The 18014-nt window shown below is 36.6% G+C and overlaps 1 protein-coding gene across 1 annotated transcript in view; it reads right to left on the reverse strand.

The window, feature by feature from the left end:
• The window catches only part of B3GLCT (beta 3-glucosyltransferase), a 67613-nt gene that overhangs the window by 39031 nt on the left and 10568 nt on the right, over positions 1 to 18014 (reverse strand). Inside the window, exon 4 of the mRNA XM_054809294.1 lies at positions 10075 to 10184. Coding sequence (XP_054665269.1) covers positions 10075 to 10184 — 110 coding nt within the window. The remainder of the gene's footprint in view (positions 1 to 10074; positions 10185 to 18014) is intronic.

Raw genomic sequence — 18014 nt, forward strand, 5'->3', positions numbered from 1 at the left:
AGCACTTAACAACATTTTCCCTACTCTCTTATCTTCTTTTCAGAAATTAATCCTAAGAGACATTCAGAGCTAGTCTATCTACCCTCTCCTCAGCCCTCCTGTTGGGAGGTTAAATAAGCCAAGCTCTTCTAGCCATCCCTTATGACTACTTTGACAAAGGAGAGCTGTGGAATACACACTGAAGTCTCCCTACAGCCTTATTTTCAAAAACATGTCACTTCTACAGACACCTTGAAGGATGACAGAAAGTAAGAGCAAACCTCCTATCTCTAAACCCAGTGGGTCAATCGATTTGCTAGGAATTGCCACCCTCAAATACTACACTGTACACTACATCTTCTCCATATCCTAACAATTCTCTAAAATGTTGAAAAGAACAATACACATTTAAAATATTTTCAAATATTTTTTATGTTTTAAAGACATAAGTATCAATGTTTATCAGAGCATCAAGTTCAAGAATTCAGGGCAAAATAGTACTTCAATACACCCCTTCAAATAAAACCCACAAATGTTTTAAAGTACTATTTTACAACACAACTGTAACAAAAGTACTTTGTTTCCCGTTAACAAGTCTGTTATTTGGGAGCTTCTCCAAGATGTTCATGACCTTTTAAAACCTTTGCTCTATTTCTCCCTTTAAGCTGTTTTAAAAACCCCACATTGCTAACGAAGCATAATATCCAATAAATAGACATTTTTTTAGTCTTTCGCTCCTCAGGAAGCCTAACGTAATAATCTACTATTTTGCATTATAGACAAACTCTACTTCTGTTCTACTCTCAGATGCCTGGTTATCATTTTAAAAAAGAATTGAGTTTTCTTAATATATTATGTGCAGTATCAAAGGGTTCAGGGAAAGGCCATAGCAGTACTGTGCTTTCATAAATCAAGAGCAAGATGCTGTGTGTCTGTCATCAAATGATCTTACATTAAAGAAAAGATGGAAGCAAGTACTCAATCACATGGCGGTAATAACTGCAATTTAAGAAAGTTATTTGAAGTGTTCCTGGCTATAACTTCAGATAAGAGGCAAAAAAAAGGAAGCGTTTTAATGAAGAGGAAGTATTTTTATCCCTTTTTCCTACTGTACACCATATTGAAATCCTCAGAACACAACTTAGCTGCAAGTAAAACATACCTGAATGCATAACCAAAGCACCAACTCCTGAGCTCTTGCATGCTAGATCCAACAATTCATTGCCTGGGAAAATAGCTACAGTATTTGTATCTGAAGGGAAAGTTTTTAGGCAGTTATTTTATTGCATAACAATTGACATTCCAGCTATTTCATCATCAAAAAGAAGGCTTTCTGCAACAATATATTTCTGTCTCAAAAACCTGGAATTATCATTGATGTAACTTTTTCATGTGGGAAAGATGCTGGTAGCCATTGATTTTTTATTTTACTGCGTTGCTCTTCAACAGTAGTGGGAGTAAATTTCAGCATGCATATTACAATGCTGCCAATTGCTAACATGCTGCCTAGAGTTCCCACAATGAGAAAAATCTGTAAAAGGTCCAGTAAGATTTTTCTGATCCAGAAATAATTCACTTGTGGTCAGTAGTAATCAGTGTTAATTTGGTTTGCAGTATGTTGATGTGACACCGCAAGATTTTCCTCAACTGCTGGTACAAACAATTGTCCTGCAGCAAATTGAAAAACAGTCATACAAAGAATTAAGTGTGCCTATGTTTCCCATGATCAGGAGCAGAAAATGTTGACATCAATACAATTGCCTCCAATCTTGTAGATGAAAACTTGAATAGATCATAATTCAACTATGATCAGGACATGAGGACTCAAGGAACTACTAAATTAAAAAAAAAATTCCAAATATATGTCCATAAACAAATGAATTATGCTCCCCCCGCCAATTAGCCAAAAACCATAAAATACTTCTAATTTAATTTAATCTAGACTGGGCTACATGTTTCAAAGATCAAAATGAAGTCTGTAGTCTTCGATTAGTGCTTGCTGACAAGAGCTGTCAACTCCTGACTTTTCAAACTGAACATTATAAAAAACTGACTAATTTCATTCTTGTAACTACTGAGATGTTAGTAACATTCAGAGGTATTGATTCATTTAAAAATTATTATCAGGAATCTTAATACCTACAAAAAAAGACATACTAAGTTCAAACCTAATTGCAAGACTGAGACCTAGACCAAAAGCAGCTCCTACTGCTTCCTAACACTGCCTCATTTATTCTGTCTAGGTAAGTCACTTTTTGTGCATTTTTTCCTACTCACTGCACTGTCACACATCACAGAGTGCACAAATTGTATTCCTTTGGGATGAAACTAAACCAGAAGATGTGCTGCACCTGCTAACAGACCTCTAGTTCACAGAATGGAATCAGAACCAGTCCAAAGCAAAACCCTTTGAAATGTCATGTAACACCAGCGCTAGCTCCTCAGCAACAACTGCATCGCTCTACATATTTGATCCTTTTGCACCAAACTACTTCCTAAAGTAGAAATAGTCCAAACATTAGTCCACATGTGCCAAGCGAGTATGGCACATCTACTATACTTTCAGTTAACTGCGATTTAATAAAATAATAAATAATGACATGGATTTTAAGTCAGTCTAATATTTAGTTTGAGCAGCAGTCTGAATCTTGAAAACTGAGAAAAGTATTTAAACTTCCTAATTAAAAAGTGTACCTTTGGAGGAAGAAACTAATCAATATAAGAGTTCTCACAAATTCTTCATTTTCTCTTTCTGTCCCTAGAATCCCCTATCTTCCCTGTTTCGTCCTTTTGCGAGTTAATGATCACCAACATTCCAAAATAAGTCTTATTTTCTAACAAGACAAAAAAAGATGTGGAAAAATCTGGAAAGGATTTGAGTGTTTATGATAATAAATACTGCCAGAGATGCATATAATGAAAGAGTAGCCTAGAATGACAACAATAAATTGCATTAGAATGCCATTTCTTTGTTTATCACTTTCTGGAGCTGTGTCTCCACAGCTCACAGTTTGCAAGAATTCTAACTAAAACAATCATACAGAAGACGGACGTGATATACAGTAGATAGTAGGAAGAGAACCACACTGGAGCAGTTGATGAAGAACTGCAGCCCATGGGAAGGACTCACGTTGGAGAAGTTGGTGGAGGACTGTCTCCTGTGGGAGGGACTCCGGGCTGGAGCAGGGCCAGAGTGTGAAGATTCCTCCCCCTGAGGAGGAAGGAGCAGCAGAGACAATGTGTGATGAACTGACCACAACCCCCATTCCCCGTCCCCCTGTGCTGCTGGGGGGGAGGAGGTAGAGAAATCAGGAGTGAAGTTAAGCCCAGGAAGAAGGGAGGGATGGGGGAGGTGATTTAAGATTTGGGGTTTTTTCTCATTATCCTGCTCTGATTTGATTGATAATAAATTAAACTAATTTCCCCAAGTTGAGCCTGTTTTGCCCATGATGGTAATTGGTGAGTGATCTCTCCCTGCCCTTATCTCGACCCACGAGCCTTTCATTATATTTTCTCTCCCCTGCCCAGCTAAGGAAGGCAGTGACAGAGCGGCTTTGGGGGGCACCTGGCCTCCAGCCAGGGTCAGCCCACCACAACCTTACAAACTAGTATTATTAGGCACAATACTAAAATCCTTTCTCAATCAGAACTAACACATAAAAACACTTCAAGCAATTAAATTAATCTATTTATGGGGTTCTGTTGACTCTTTATTAGCAAATTGTCCCTTCAAGTTGTATAAAGCCTATCTTAATATTGGATGGTTTGCAAATTCCATGTGTCGGACACACAAATGGATGATGGTTTACTTCTGTCTTCTGCTCTTCTCTCCCTTTAGTCTATAGAAACAATATAAGCTCACTAACCTTCAACTTTTTATTGCAATACCTACTGAAGTTCTTCGCCTCACAGAAAGTTTTAAGTATTTCCATTTCTTAGTAGATTTTTATATTCACAGACAAAAAAGTCTGGAGTATCTTTCACTAACAGCAAGTTTGAGGCAGTTGTCTCCCTAGCTAACTTACTGTGATACATAGGGCAGGAGGTCCCTTCCTCCCAATAGTTTCTTACCAAGTAAACCTAAAACACATTTTCTAACTTAGGAAGAAGAAACGAAGAGAAGGAACAGGAGAACAGAAAGAAGCTTCCACAAGGCAAGAAATTTGGTATATGTATTTCAAGTACTGGTATAGATGCTCAGGAGAATTTACAAGAAACAAAGAAAACTGTTAACAAGTATTGATTTTAAGGGTTAATTTCTCATGATTTTCAGAACTTGGAGGCACCTTGCCCTTCAACAGATTAGAGTTTAAAAGCATTTCAGAAGTTGAGCATCCAATTATTGGGGATCCAAAATGAGCAGTTGCATTTTAAAATGCAAATCCTGAAAGAAATTAAGCATTATGAAGACAAACTATATACTCAACAGGAAAGAAAATGACCAAGAACATGCTGATATCACACAATGTATGTAAGAACAATAAGTAATATATCAGAAAACAAATGCAGATGGTTAATACGGATAAGGAAGGGGAAATATGAACTTCATACACTGACCACTTAAATGCAGACACTTGTTAGAGACATGGTTTTTATACTGCAAACTCTACCCATGTAACAGAACGGTTGGACAGATTTGGAAGATAGGTATAAATATGAAAGTTTTGGTTGATATTACAAAGAGAAGTCAGGCAAAACAGAAGCAAAGGGGGAGAAAAAAATAGTTGGATAAAAATGAAGGTCCAACTGAACTTTATACAGGAATCTGACAATGAGGGCAAGTCCAGTAATTTGTTTTCTATATTTTAAACAAAAAAAATGCAAATTATGCAAGGTGTAAGCACGCAAGTTTAGGAGAAAATTCAACTAGTATGGCAATATTTTGGTGTTCATTCTCTAAATGGAAAAAATTGTCTAAAGGGGAAGAGGAGGGAGAAGAAAAGGACAAAGAAATCTTGTTTCCAGAATATTCTATTCATAAACCAGAGACAATCCAGGGCTTTTAGTAGTTATTGGTACTATCATCTGACTCAAGCAATATGGACAGAAAAAAGCATCACAAGAGCAACACATACTGGGCAATATGATACTCAGAACTTTTGGACAAGGATTTGTGTGGTTTCAGGAGGCAACCAATAATGGCTGGAACTTCTTCCTCCCTCTTTTTCGCTGCAGTACCATGTTCCCTAATTACTCAATTTTTTGAGTCCATGAAGGATCCCCTGCAGGGACTTCACTTCGTTTAGAAAGTAAGAGTGCCAGATGCACCAGGTACCCCATCAGAGTCTCTGCCCTCACCACAAAGCAGTGCAGGACTTGCCATCTCAGCAAGATCCCTTCACACGGTCTACTGCCAGCCATGTGCCAGATTCATCATTTTGCTGTGGAAAGAGTCCTGCTGATCACCCAAAGACTAGCAAGACCTGGGCCAAGTAGAGTGGTGTACAAGATAAATATCACAGGTGACATGACAGTATCTTCCCCAACAGCTCTGGTATAGACTGGTATCTGATCTTTGTTCTACAAAGAGGGAAAAATGATGGAAAGCTAATAGAGAAGGTATGCCACAGAGCCTTGTTTTTCATAAATAAAGTCAACAAAAACTGTCCACTGTCTGGCAGGATAAACTCCTACGTGTTAAGGAATAAGCATTTGAAGAACTAAGGTGACAAGCACATTTTATGAGGCTGCAGGATTTATTTGACATGAATAAATCCTTGCAGAAGAAAAGAAAGCTGTTGCTAGGAAGGAAACAGATTGCACACTAATGTTAAAAAAAAAGAAGAGACACGATCTAGTAACACTGGGAAATATAATAATTTAAAGTTTTATATAAAACGTACCTGTTCTAATTAACAAAAATGGGGTTGATCTTGATATTGTAGAAAACCTAGCCATAAGACAAACTGTTGTAAACATAGACATGGAGAGGCAGGACAGAATGTAGCCTAACACTTCACTTAAATATAATGAGTTAAACCTCATTAAAATTGCAAGACCCAAAAATGAATCATCTGATCAGTCGCAGCTGGAAGCAGCTTCCATTGCATGGTAAGCCATTATAGGAGGAAGAGGAGGAAACAGGATTTTCAGATGAGAATCTAGAATTTGAGCAAGAAATTTGGAAGTTGAAAGCAACAGATATAATATGGATTGCCTTAATTTATGATATTAATTTTGAAAGGTCTCAAGTAAATTAAGTCTATGAATAGCTTTTCTAAATATACAGATCAGTTTAAACAACTCTGTTGCATTGAATGAGAAATCCTTCCACTAGATTTCACAACCACAGCATTATTAACATGCACATGAGCTTTACAGTAAGGGTAAAATGCAGAACAGTTCAGACCTTCTCCAAGACTAGGAACTGTCAGGAAATTTTAGCTATACAGCTTGTCATAGATCTGGAAGAGGAATGTAGGCCTGTTCATTTGTGGAATACACCTAACAAGGAATAAAATAAGGCAACTACTACAGACCAAAAAAAATCCAGACACATTTTCAGACTTGCTTCCATCATAGCCTGACAGTATTTAAAAGTCTCTTTCAGGTGAGATAAGGATGTCAGAATTCATCATGGGAATAGTATCAAACAATAACAGAGGAATATTTAAGGAGGCTTTTGGACAACAGAACTTCAGCTAGCTTCTCTCCAGCATCTGAAATCAGATGTGGAAGTAGAGCTAGGAAGAACTTCAGAAAACATTAATTCATCCAGAAAAGGAATGCATGTCCCACTGGCAAATTAAGGGAAAAAAAGATACAAATTCCCTGAAAGTAGTCTTTCACAGATGGCCAAAAGATGAGTAGGAACAATTTGGAGACAGATCATTTCAGATAGGAATATGGTGATGGCTTAACATATATACATCAAAATTCAAGCAAACTAATTATACCCCCCCAACACTTTAACACAGAAATTTTCCATATTATTGAAACAGTGCAGTGCTGCCATGAGTACAGCCTAGGCAATTAAAAATAACAGATTTTTTTTAAAGCACATATGCCATACTCAACAACCATTGGCACTTTGGGAACAGATACTGTGGCCGTGACTCTAATGACATAATAAAATAAAGCTCAAATAGGCACCAAGAGGCTTTTAAACCTTATAGATGCAGCAGCTAGGATACTGAGTTACAGTCAATGTGTGTTGGAGGCAGAAAAACAGAACCTTCTGCAAGCATGATCCTGTAAGATAGCAGAGATTGAACTTCTGAGGCACAGATCAGTAACGTAGGCCCGCTGGGTTTCTGATCACTTTGTTCCTGCTGCACTTCAGGACACAGGATTTTGCAAAATTGGTTTAAATAAACAAGAACACAACTATAGGATGCTCCTAACATTTGACACCTATTTTCATGTTATGAAAATGTAATGAACATGTTAACTAAAGCAAGTATTTACTCAAGCAACATAATATAGAAGTTTTCTATGTACATAGAAAGTTCCACACTTTTGACTGTACTTGTTTCTTTTAAACTGATATTAATAATCACTATAGTATAGTCCTCAAACTCAGAAATGAGCAATATTCACCATTATATGCAGGGATAGTTTAAATCTGTGAAACTTTATTTCTATGAGATGATACAAAATATAGGATTTTGCTCAAAACAAAGTAAGCCTAACAGTAAAAATACTGCAAATTATAGTTACAACACTTCTATAAAACAGAGGTCATACTTCACATCATCTATTATTCATATGGAAGTATGTGATACTCATTTTCCAATATTCCATAGTATCAATCTTAAAATCTTATTCTTACATTCTTGGTTTAGGTGGTTTTTTTTAAACTCCATAATGAACACTAATATTTCTACTTACTCTACTAGACCAGTTTTCATAAAGAAATACCTAGACCTTTGTCTTCAAAACAATGTCATGATCCCAGTAAATTCCATAGCATTAACTACATCTAAAACAATATTTCAGACAAAATCTATCATTTTTCAAAAACTGTTTTTTACCTGTTTTCTGGTCTTAAATGTAATAGCCAAAAAAGTAATCATGGTTTTCAATTTTTTAGGAACATAGAAAGGAACAGTCCCAAATATTATAATTTCACACACTGACAGCTTTCTTATTCATATCTGGTCTTTCTTAAGAAGGCCTAGCTTACAGAGCTTCTTAAATGCAGAAATCTCAGAAAATGAAGAAAATTGGTAAAAATCTTAAGGAATTTTCTTCATTGCTATGTTTTAGTCATTGTTTAATATACTTAAGAGTCTTGGTTAATATTCAATAAATAGCTACGGAATATGCTTTTTAGCAGTACTGACATCTTCTGGTGAGCAGAATTATAGATTAGTTTCACATGAGAAAATGTTTTAAGTACACAGTGAAAAATTACTTGTAAAGATTAATGTAAAGTAAATACCAATGTGTGTGATTTAATCCATTTTAAAGCAGGTATTCTAGTTTCAATAAGTAACACAAATCTAGCAGCTGGCTTCCACTTCTCATTTTAAAACAGCAGAAAATAATCCTTCTGGACTAAACAGCTATTGTTTGGTCCTGTGACAACAGGCAAGTGAACTTGATGATTCACAGTCCTTTGTTTCTATACAGCAGTTGTCCTTTAAAACAGAAGGATTTAACTTCCTTTGCTTGAAAGTAGTAATTTAATATGTATTGTTTTAATGAAAAATCTGAACTTCAAATGTTGATGTGCAGGATTTCGGAGATCTTCTGTCCCTTCTCCATAATAGAATTATTGGGTCATGTCTCAGTGGCCTACAGTAGAACTGCGAGTTGACAAAAATGAGACATACCAAGTACATGCTGGCTATGCTAATTTTTTTTCCTGTACATTGATGGCTTTCCCCTTTTCCCAGATTTCAGGTATGAGATTTTTGGTGTGATGTATTTCCATCACTGCTCCTTTAAGATGCCATGAATGCTGTCGAACTGGTATTTGTTAATACTGGAAAAGCATCACTATTTCAGCATTCCCATAAAGGAATCTCCTTAACTAGTAAAGCTTTTTAAAAGCCAGTTCAGTTTGCTCAAGGCAGAAGTACTCACAGGTACAACTCCTTGATTACAAAAAAGATTCTACCTCTCTCCCATAAAACATGCCTATACTCATGCCTCACTGAAACCACACTTCCACTTATTGATCTTTTATCATTCATGTTCTGCAACATCAATTACAGAACTCAACTAAAATCCTTGGTTTTAACAACTGAAGACATAATCCTCTCTGCAAACGTTGTACCTGAACACTTGTCTCAATCCCAAAGAGGACTCTGAAAGAGCAGAACTCTGCAGAACAAAGGCTGTTCACATGACTGATTTCATTAAGGGATTAAAAATCGCATTTAGAATGGATTTAATTACAACAGATTTGATAAGCTTGGATAAATGAGGCCTAAAATGTCCAGGAACTTGATTTAGGCACTCCAATGCCACGATACATAAGACAATTAAAATCAGACTTCTTTTTCCTTTACAACAAAGAACCTGGAATTGAAAAATATGTCAAATAACCTCACAGCAAGCTATTTCATATCAGGGGATGTATGCTCCTCTTACTTTTTTCTTATTTTTATTAAAGACAAAAGAAATAAAGCATTGTTTATGTACACTTAACTTTCAATGTAAGTCACTTAAATACCTCAGGTCAAGGTTTTAATGTCCACATACATTGCTGCTTTACTGCCACAATGCTACAGTTGTGCAATAAAATTCTGACAAAATCTACATTACAGCATCTTCATTGGCTCTAATAAAGTACTTAGCTAAAAATAATTTTAAGTATTGCTTAAATGATTATGTTTTTCACTTCATAAAGAAAGCACCTGACTTCTTAAACACATACTACAAGTCTTTCTTGTTATCACTTTTACATCAAATGCTATCCAAACAAAAACAGTTATACAAAAAGGTAGATAGTTCAAATTAAAATTATTTGGTGATACATCACAGCACACAATCAGTAAGCACCCACCAAAATAGTTCTCTTATAAGCAAGCACACAGAAGACAATTAATAAAATGGATCCAAAAAGGGCACAATAGAAAATTATATTTTAGTAAAATGCAGTAAAAACATACATAACAAGGTGCAATCTATATTATCTAAACATACCTTTCCAAGATCTGCAGCCTGTTTTAAAATATCTCTTTTTAGATCCTCCGCTCTCTTGGAATGAAAAGAATTACTTTGACTCTGGATGATAAATACAATTTCTTTTAATTCTGTGAACCAGAAAATAAAAAGATTTAAAGACAAAACAGGTTATTTTCAGTTTTGCTCCAAAGCTACTGAGAATCCAGGTGTGGGGGGAATCTATAGCAAGCTATTTCCTTAGTTATACAAACATTTCATGAAATAATAAAGAAACATAATTTAACAGACAAAAAAAATCCAAACCAGTCCTTTTAAGGATTAACACACAAAAAGTATGATGTGACTAGGAGATCTGCAGCCACAAAGAAACTTATGCCTGCAGTTAACAGTACCCACATTCATAAGTTCCTTCTTCTCCAATATACCGGTACTCCTTATTACCAGAGTTAAAAGGTGGCAGTCATAGACCAGCATCTCCCCTCATTAGGAGGAACACAAAATGGAAAAGATGCTTCTTCAATAAAGAGCTTAAAAGCCTACCCAGAAACAAGCATCAGATGGAGACACACACCTGCGAGACAATGAGGTAATACTTTTATCTGGTAAGACAGCATCAACACCTCGAATGTGTCTTCACAGTGTTTAAAGGCACCATAGTTAAGAACTTTCAACAGGAGAGGAGACTTTGAGAAATTTAAAAGAAAATAATGAAGTAGTTTTGCAAACATTTATGGACAGAAAAAAAAATCCTTATTAAAAAATACAAGTAGATGATGAAAGCTGATACCATGGAGAAGCTGAAGATAGCCAAATTTTCTTGATGATAGTAGACAGAATAATCTCTCAGCATTTTGAAAGCGAAGAAAACCAGGCAGATTTGATCACGTTCAGAATCCGAACACAGCAGAGGATGAGAGGTGAAAGGAAGAGAACAGATGCCCTTTCCAAATTTCTTAACAAGTTTGACCTATGCTGTATAACTCACCCAAAACCATAACTAAGTAGCAGCATATAAGATGAGGAGACACTATACTGCACTTCCTATTTGGTTTGCCAGAAAAGGCTGAACTTCATAGATACTGTGCAGAAAGTGCACAGACAAGGAAATTCAGGGTATAATAACTTATTATTACATGGAATATAATAACTTATTAGTACACGGAAGTGACTGACCAATTACTGCCCAAGGAACAAAAAAGATACTAATGACGCTCAGTTTTCAAGGAGATAAGTAGATGACTTGTGGGGTGCGTGGGCAGGGATTGAGAACTGCATTTAAATTCTGTCACTCAAGGTAACAGTCAGATCAGGCATAAGAGATAACAGATTCTAGTTAACTTGAGGAGACGGCACAGAAAAGGCTGCTGAGTCAATGTTTACAGATGACATGACTCCAAATCAATACAGTACCAAAGGGAAAGAAATCAAAGATGAAGTCCCATGGGTTCTGCACAGAATGTCAAAAAACAGAGAAGGAACAAAGTGCACACCAAAAAAAATTATATAGATAACAAAAAAAGATGTAGGAGTCAAAATTCAGAAAAGCAGAACTTCAAGACCACCATCGTTAGCAACATTATGAAAGCTGACAGAGAAATTAAAGATATAAAACCTCTAGGAGAACTTTCTAAGAACAGTTACTGGTATTCCATTGAGACCAAACTTTCAATGAGCTATAGGAGATGTCAAATTGAAGACAGTCCAGGATGACAGTTCAGTAGGGAAAATCTAGAGAGTCATGGCTGACTGAAAACTGCCAGATTTTACTACAAGCAATGTCTGTGTGAAGACAAACATCCCAAGGACAGAGCACCTTAGAGGAAGCATGTGAAGCTCCTCGTCAGGCAGCAGAGTATTTCAACACTTTTAATCTGCAGTTTTACTACAGTATAAATTAAAAATTTACATCATGCAATACTTATTTTTAAAATGTATATTCTTGCATCATAGATCAAGTCAACCTAAAAGATCCTAGTTTCACATCAAGATCTTGACCTCTAGGTTCAAAATGTTAACTTGGCAAATAGAGTAGAATGAATGAAGAACAGAGGGACAAAGACAGAGAATAAAGGTCCAAAGAAGGAAAGTAGTAGTCTCAAGGAAAGAGTAAAACTGAGCACATGATGAAAGATCACAAGAAAAACAGTGGCAACAACAAGCGCATTAACCCCAAATATCTTTACTATAAGAAGACTGCCATGTCCAAGAGCTGAGAATCAATTACATTTCTTTGTTCCTCTGAACGGTTACTTGTTAATTCAGACCTATGACAGCTCAAAGCTGCAGTTAAACGTTTTTTCTACTTTCCCCCAATATACTTTTCCCTCAATTTATTAGCTTATTCACCAAGACAAACTCTTGTCAAAATACCAAATTATGTGAGGTTTCTGGTGATAAAGCTGCGGAGATGGCATAAGCGCTGACATAGATATCAGTTCCGATTTCACATTTTTTCCCACACAGTGTTTCTTCATGCTCTAACCCACCCAACAAACTGCTTAAAAAAACCACGCACAGTGAAAATGTCTGAATAGCAGCTATTTGCTATTAGCAAGAAATTTGCTAGATTTCCTGTGCAAAAATTAAAATTAGTGCAAAAATTAAAATTACACTTCAATGATGCTGGTGAGAGTCAAAGGTCTAAATCTATGTATACAACACTGAAAACATCCCCAGAAATAAAAAGCAAAAACTATATTGCTTTATATAATTACTGGTTTAGTATAAGTACATTTACAGATAGGCAAGCATCTGAATTACACTCAATTTCACTTACGGTACATTTAACAACAGCTGTGATATCCACAATAGAATGCTTTCCAGGAGTAATCTAACACCTACTTTGGTGTTACTGCATTAATCCAGTGGAAATACTCTCCTCTGATATAGACACTTTAAAATAGTTCATAAAAAGAAATATTCACTGTGTTAAAATGTTAACAGAAAGTATGTATAATTTTAAACACCTAAATGGTTTCTCAAGTCGAGAAATAGTCAACCAAGCAAGACAAAGAATGGAGTCTTCTGGAAGATTAATATCCAAAAGAGCTACAGATATACTGATACTGTATTTCTCTTGTTGTCTTCTTTTCTCTTTTATTTCCCTAAGACATTTCCATATCTGGACAATATCTTCAACAATCTCGAATGCTCATTGATTGGAAAGATACTGGAAGTTCACATTAAAAAATTAATTAAAAAATAAAATAAAATTGGGGAACCGGAATGTTGAAACTTCCTGAGTCTCATCACAACCATGGCTCACTGCTAAACACAATGGAACCTTAAAAAAATGTTTAACAAGCCATCAACAGTAACATGTGTTTTAGCAAGAATAAAATGACCCTATGCAAAATATACCTCCTTAGGAATGATCTCTCAATCAGTTGAAAAGATGGCAAAGAGGGAAATACTGCTATTTGGAAGATAAGCATTGCAGTATAATGACCAGCACAAATAAACTACCTGTATATTCTGGGGGTTTTTTTGGCAAAGTTTATTCACCACAAAAGGGTGTTTTAGTCAACTCAAAGCTACTGAAAAAATTTAAACAAACATTTTGGGCCAAAAAAAACCCCAAAGAGCAAAACTGCTCCTAGAAGAACATAAGATGATGATACTGTCTTCTGCTAGACAGAGGTTAAAGCATTCACCCAGGATGCAAGAAACCCAAATTCTCATCTGTGAGGCAGTCTGGGCCTCAATGTAGGTCTCTGGCATTCCAAGTCAGCCTCTTAATTTCCAGGCTACAAGTATATTCTGAGGCAGGTCTTCCCCATTCTCTCCTATTGTTCTAGAAATGGAGAACAGTAAGAATGGCTCCTGAGCTTCTTAATTACCTAACTCTCCTGAAACAGTGAGCATCCAGAACCATGTCTCTGACTCACTGGATGTTTAAACACATCATTAAAAAGGTCGAACAGGCATCAACAGAAAAGACAGAATTCCATAATGATTTATATACTTCCTGAAGTATGTGTGCCATGGTCCAAACCACTTCTGCAAAAATTACAATTATGGCTTTAAAACAACTAGGATGCAGTCTAACCACTGGTCTCTAATAGGTAAAAGAATGCCACTGACATCTTTGCAGCTCTGTCAGTGGTGCTTAAATCTAGCTCCTCTTTCCTTTGGGTTTTTCTTTCCTAAGAAATGATGGATGATAAAATTAATTTTTTTAATGCTAAATGGAATATTTGTACACTGTTTCATTCCAGTGAGAAAGTACAGAATATCTCATTATTTAGTCAGACAAAAACTAAACTGCAGAAGCACTGGTGCTTTAACTCACAAACCAGAGACTCTACTGTGTAGGCCAGAAAACTCAGCTTCCAATTTTGGTTTAAAAAAATTAGGCCACTTGTATATTCTGTAGGCCCTCCCCTCCTTTTATGGCAACTCTAACATCAACCTGAAACTCCAGATCAGGACCTTTTAGTTCTTATATTTTGAGTAGATTATTGTAGCCTAGTATAAAGCTTCCAAAGTTAAAAGTAGAGACAAGTCTTTTCTCACGGTAAGAATAATAATTTGTAAATGTGTTTATATAAAAGTTATTGGGATCTTTCTGGGTTAAAGACAGTGTATGCGGATAGATAGATAGACAGATAGATTTAAACATGCAATCTCATCTCTGTGTGTGTGCTTATGTATCATATATGCAATAAGCATTGTAATGACTGATTATCTGTTTATGGTCTGCAGCATGAGAACTGAAAGCCGTCCTAACTTTGAACACTTTCTCTCAACACAGTTTGAGTACTTCTAATATTGCTATTTTCTGAATTTTACTAAATTACTTGCCTTAGTAACATCCAAAAAAACCCTTTAAAATCAATGACAAACACATTTTACTACACTTGTTTACTTCTTGAAATTAGAAATAATAGTGTCCAGTTGTTCCTCAAAGTGCACTCTTTCATAGTTTTGTAATGCATAAAGTATGTTGTTTAACACTGCAGAACTCATGATATGTCTTAACACTTACTTAACCAAAAAGAAAAAAAGGTTCATCACCTACACATTTGCTCTGATACTAAAGAAAAAACTTATTTAAACCTTGAAGGTTGTTCTTATCTTTCCACCCAAACCTTCCTCACTAATTCCTAGAGAGCCTAGATAAAATGCAGAACTAGGCCAGGCAGGATATTAAAAGGATATAACTGCAAAAAATACTTTTGATCCGTTCAGAATATTGCAGGTATTTGCAGATCAGAGGAAGTATAACATCACCATATTTGCAAGAATGAAATCCAAGAAAAAAAGCCTCAAGACTATTTCATTATACTTTTCTCATTTAACGCACATTTAAAAAAAAAGAAAAAGAAAAAGAAAAAACCCACACCAAATACCCGTCAGCCTGCAGCCAAAAGCTAGTAGATACTCTTGTGGTGAGAGGAATATCTCCAGAGAGAATGACTCAACCTACCTTGGATCTCAGTCACCCTCTGGAAGTGCCCCTCTCTCCACAGACTGTAGAAGGGATTAGGACAACTCACGCTCCCAAACTCGATCTTTCCTTGAGTTTCCAAAGATGGCGAAATCATTGTACGCTAGCCTGAAATAGCCAGCACCTCACTTCAAGAAAAGATTTGCTTTTGTTACTCAGATACTCTAAGTTGAAAATACTGTTGGTCAGTGATACAGCCTACCTTTTGGGGACAAATACATCCACCAATAGAGTGGGTATATACATCCACCTGAAGGACAAGACTTTTTGCCATGGCATGGCAATGATGACCCAATATTGGTAAGTCACATCACTGATCTTTTGCCTGGACTATAATGTATCCATGCATGAAACTCTTTGCACACCAGCCATTCCAGAAAGCTACATCACATTCTGAGTAGACAAAGCAACCATAAGAACACAAAGTTCAGTCTTCTCTGTATCACACTTGTCTTTCCAGTGACTGGGATATCAAGATGTTGATACTTGTCTTCAAAGGCTTGGCTAATGACACTTAAAAAGATCTCTTAAAACTCTGAAAGGAAAATTACAGATGGTAGCTTTGCTTCCTTGGTACAAAGGTACAGCTTATTCATAAAGGAAAAAGAAATTTCTTGTAGAACAGTTTGAAAAAAAAAAAGAAAAAATCACAGGAACTAAGAACCATCAAGAACTTCATTCTCTGTTTCAAGTCCTTCCTTGATTTTATCCACAGAAATGGGTTAAAAGAGACTTAAAAAAAAATACTTTCTTAAGGAGAGGCAGAATCTCATTTTAAAAAAAGAGAACACAAGAAATGACCTATTACATCAGACCAATGGTCTATCTAGTCCAGTATACGGTCTTTAACAGTAGCAATAGGAAACACTATTTAGGGAGACCACAAGACCTTCACTTTCTTCGGTGCTCCTCATACTCTAACAGCATTCACAGCTATTGTATTAGGAAATGCCAGAAGATACATTGCTGCCTATTTATCTTACCATACATTTAAGGACTTCTCCCCTCTTGAAACTGCTGGTACGGTCTGCTACCTCCTGTGGCAGCAAGTTTCTAAATTTTGCTACCTGCCGCATAAAATACTTTTGTTTCTCTGCTTTAAAGTGATCTCCTACTGAAACAAACAATAAATGACAGATGGTAGTTACATCACTAACGTTTCTAAATATAACTTTCCTAAGTAATGAGATTATACTAAAACTTACGAAAACTGAGCACTGTCAAAAGCAAAAAAAAAGTCTGTCAATGCCTCCCTGGGTGTTTTATGAAGTGAGACAGTACATATGCTGGGAGTGATAAAAGCAGCAACCAGCATCTGGCTGCGCTATGAGATTCCACAGAAAGAGATGAAAGAAAACAAAGAGGAAATGGACTTTGTTTCACACCAGATAAGGACAGGTGAACAGGGAACAGAGTAATAAAGCTTCTATAGAAATGTCCTGCACTTTCAATGGTAAAATGGGAGATTAATGGGACAAGGGACTTAATTTTGTATCAGAAATTGTGCGGCCAGCAGGAGTAGGGAAGTGATCATCCCCCTGTACTCGGCACTGGTGAGGCTGCACCTTGACTACTGTCTTCAGTTTTGGGCCCCTCACTACAAGAAACACATTGAGCTGCTGGAGTGTGTCCAAAGACGAGCAACAAAGCTGGTGAAGGGTCTGGAGCACAAGTGTTATGAGGAGCAGCTGAGGGAACTGGGGCTGTTTAGCCTGGAGAAAAGGAGGCTGAGGGGAGACCTTATCACTCTCTACAGCTACCTGAAAGGAGGCTGTAGCCAGGTGGGTGTTGGTCTCTTCTCCCAAGTAACAAGCAATAGGACGAGAGGAAATGGCCTCAAGTTGTGCCAGGGGAAGTTTAGATTGGATATTAGGAACAATTTCTTCACCAAAAGGGTTGTCAAGCACTGGAACAGGCTGCCCAGGGAAGTGGTTGAGTCACCATCCCTGGAGGTATTTAAAAGATGCATAGATGTGGTGCTTAGGGACATGGTTTAGTGGTGGACTTGGCAGTGCTAGGTTAACGGTTGGACTTGATGATCTTAAAGATCTTTTCCAATCAAAATGATTCTATGATTCTAATTATTTTCCACAGAAGTGGTTATCTGTGTTAGGGACAGAGCTTGCAACTAAGTCCAAAAAAAGCCAACAAACAAAACCCAGATCTTCTCAGCACCATTCAGAGTTCTGTCAGCAACTCCATTAAAAGCATGCTAACTCCTCCTCGTGTTCAGCTTTGATGTCAGAACTACTCAGAAAGTGCTGCAACAGAGACATGGTCAACCTGTCTCTTTTTAGAACAAGCAGAGCCAAGTACTCAGGGCTTAGAAGAGTGAGAAGTACCATAACGGTCCAAGTTGCTTTAAGAATTGCACTGCTATACTATAGCAGAGGCAGCACTAGGTTACAGTGCAGAGATTGCAAATCTTTCTCTCAGGTCTGTAAACTTTTTGCTAGAAGGACATCAGGCTTGTTTTCAGAAAGGGCAGAAGCTTGCAGAATTTTTATTC

The sequence above is a fragment of the Grus americana genome, chromosome 1, assembly GCF_028858705.1.
Source record: "Grus americana isolate bGruAme1 chromosome 1, bGruAme1.mat, whole genome shotgun sequence".
Classification (NCBI taxonomy): Eukaryota; Metazoa; Chordata; class Aves; order Gruiformes; family Gruidae; genus Grus; species Grus americana.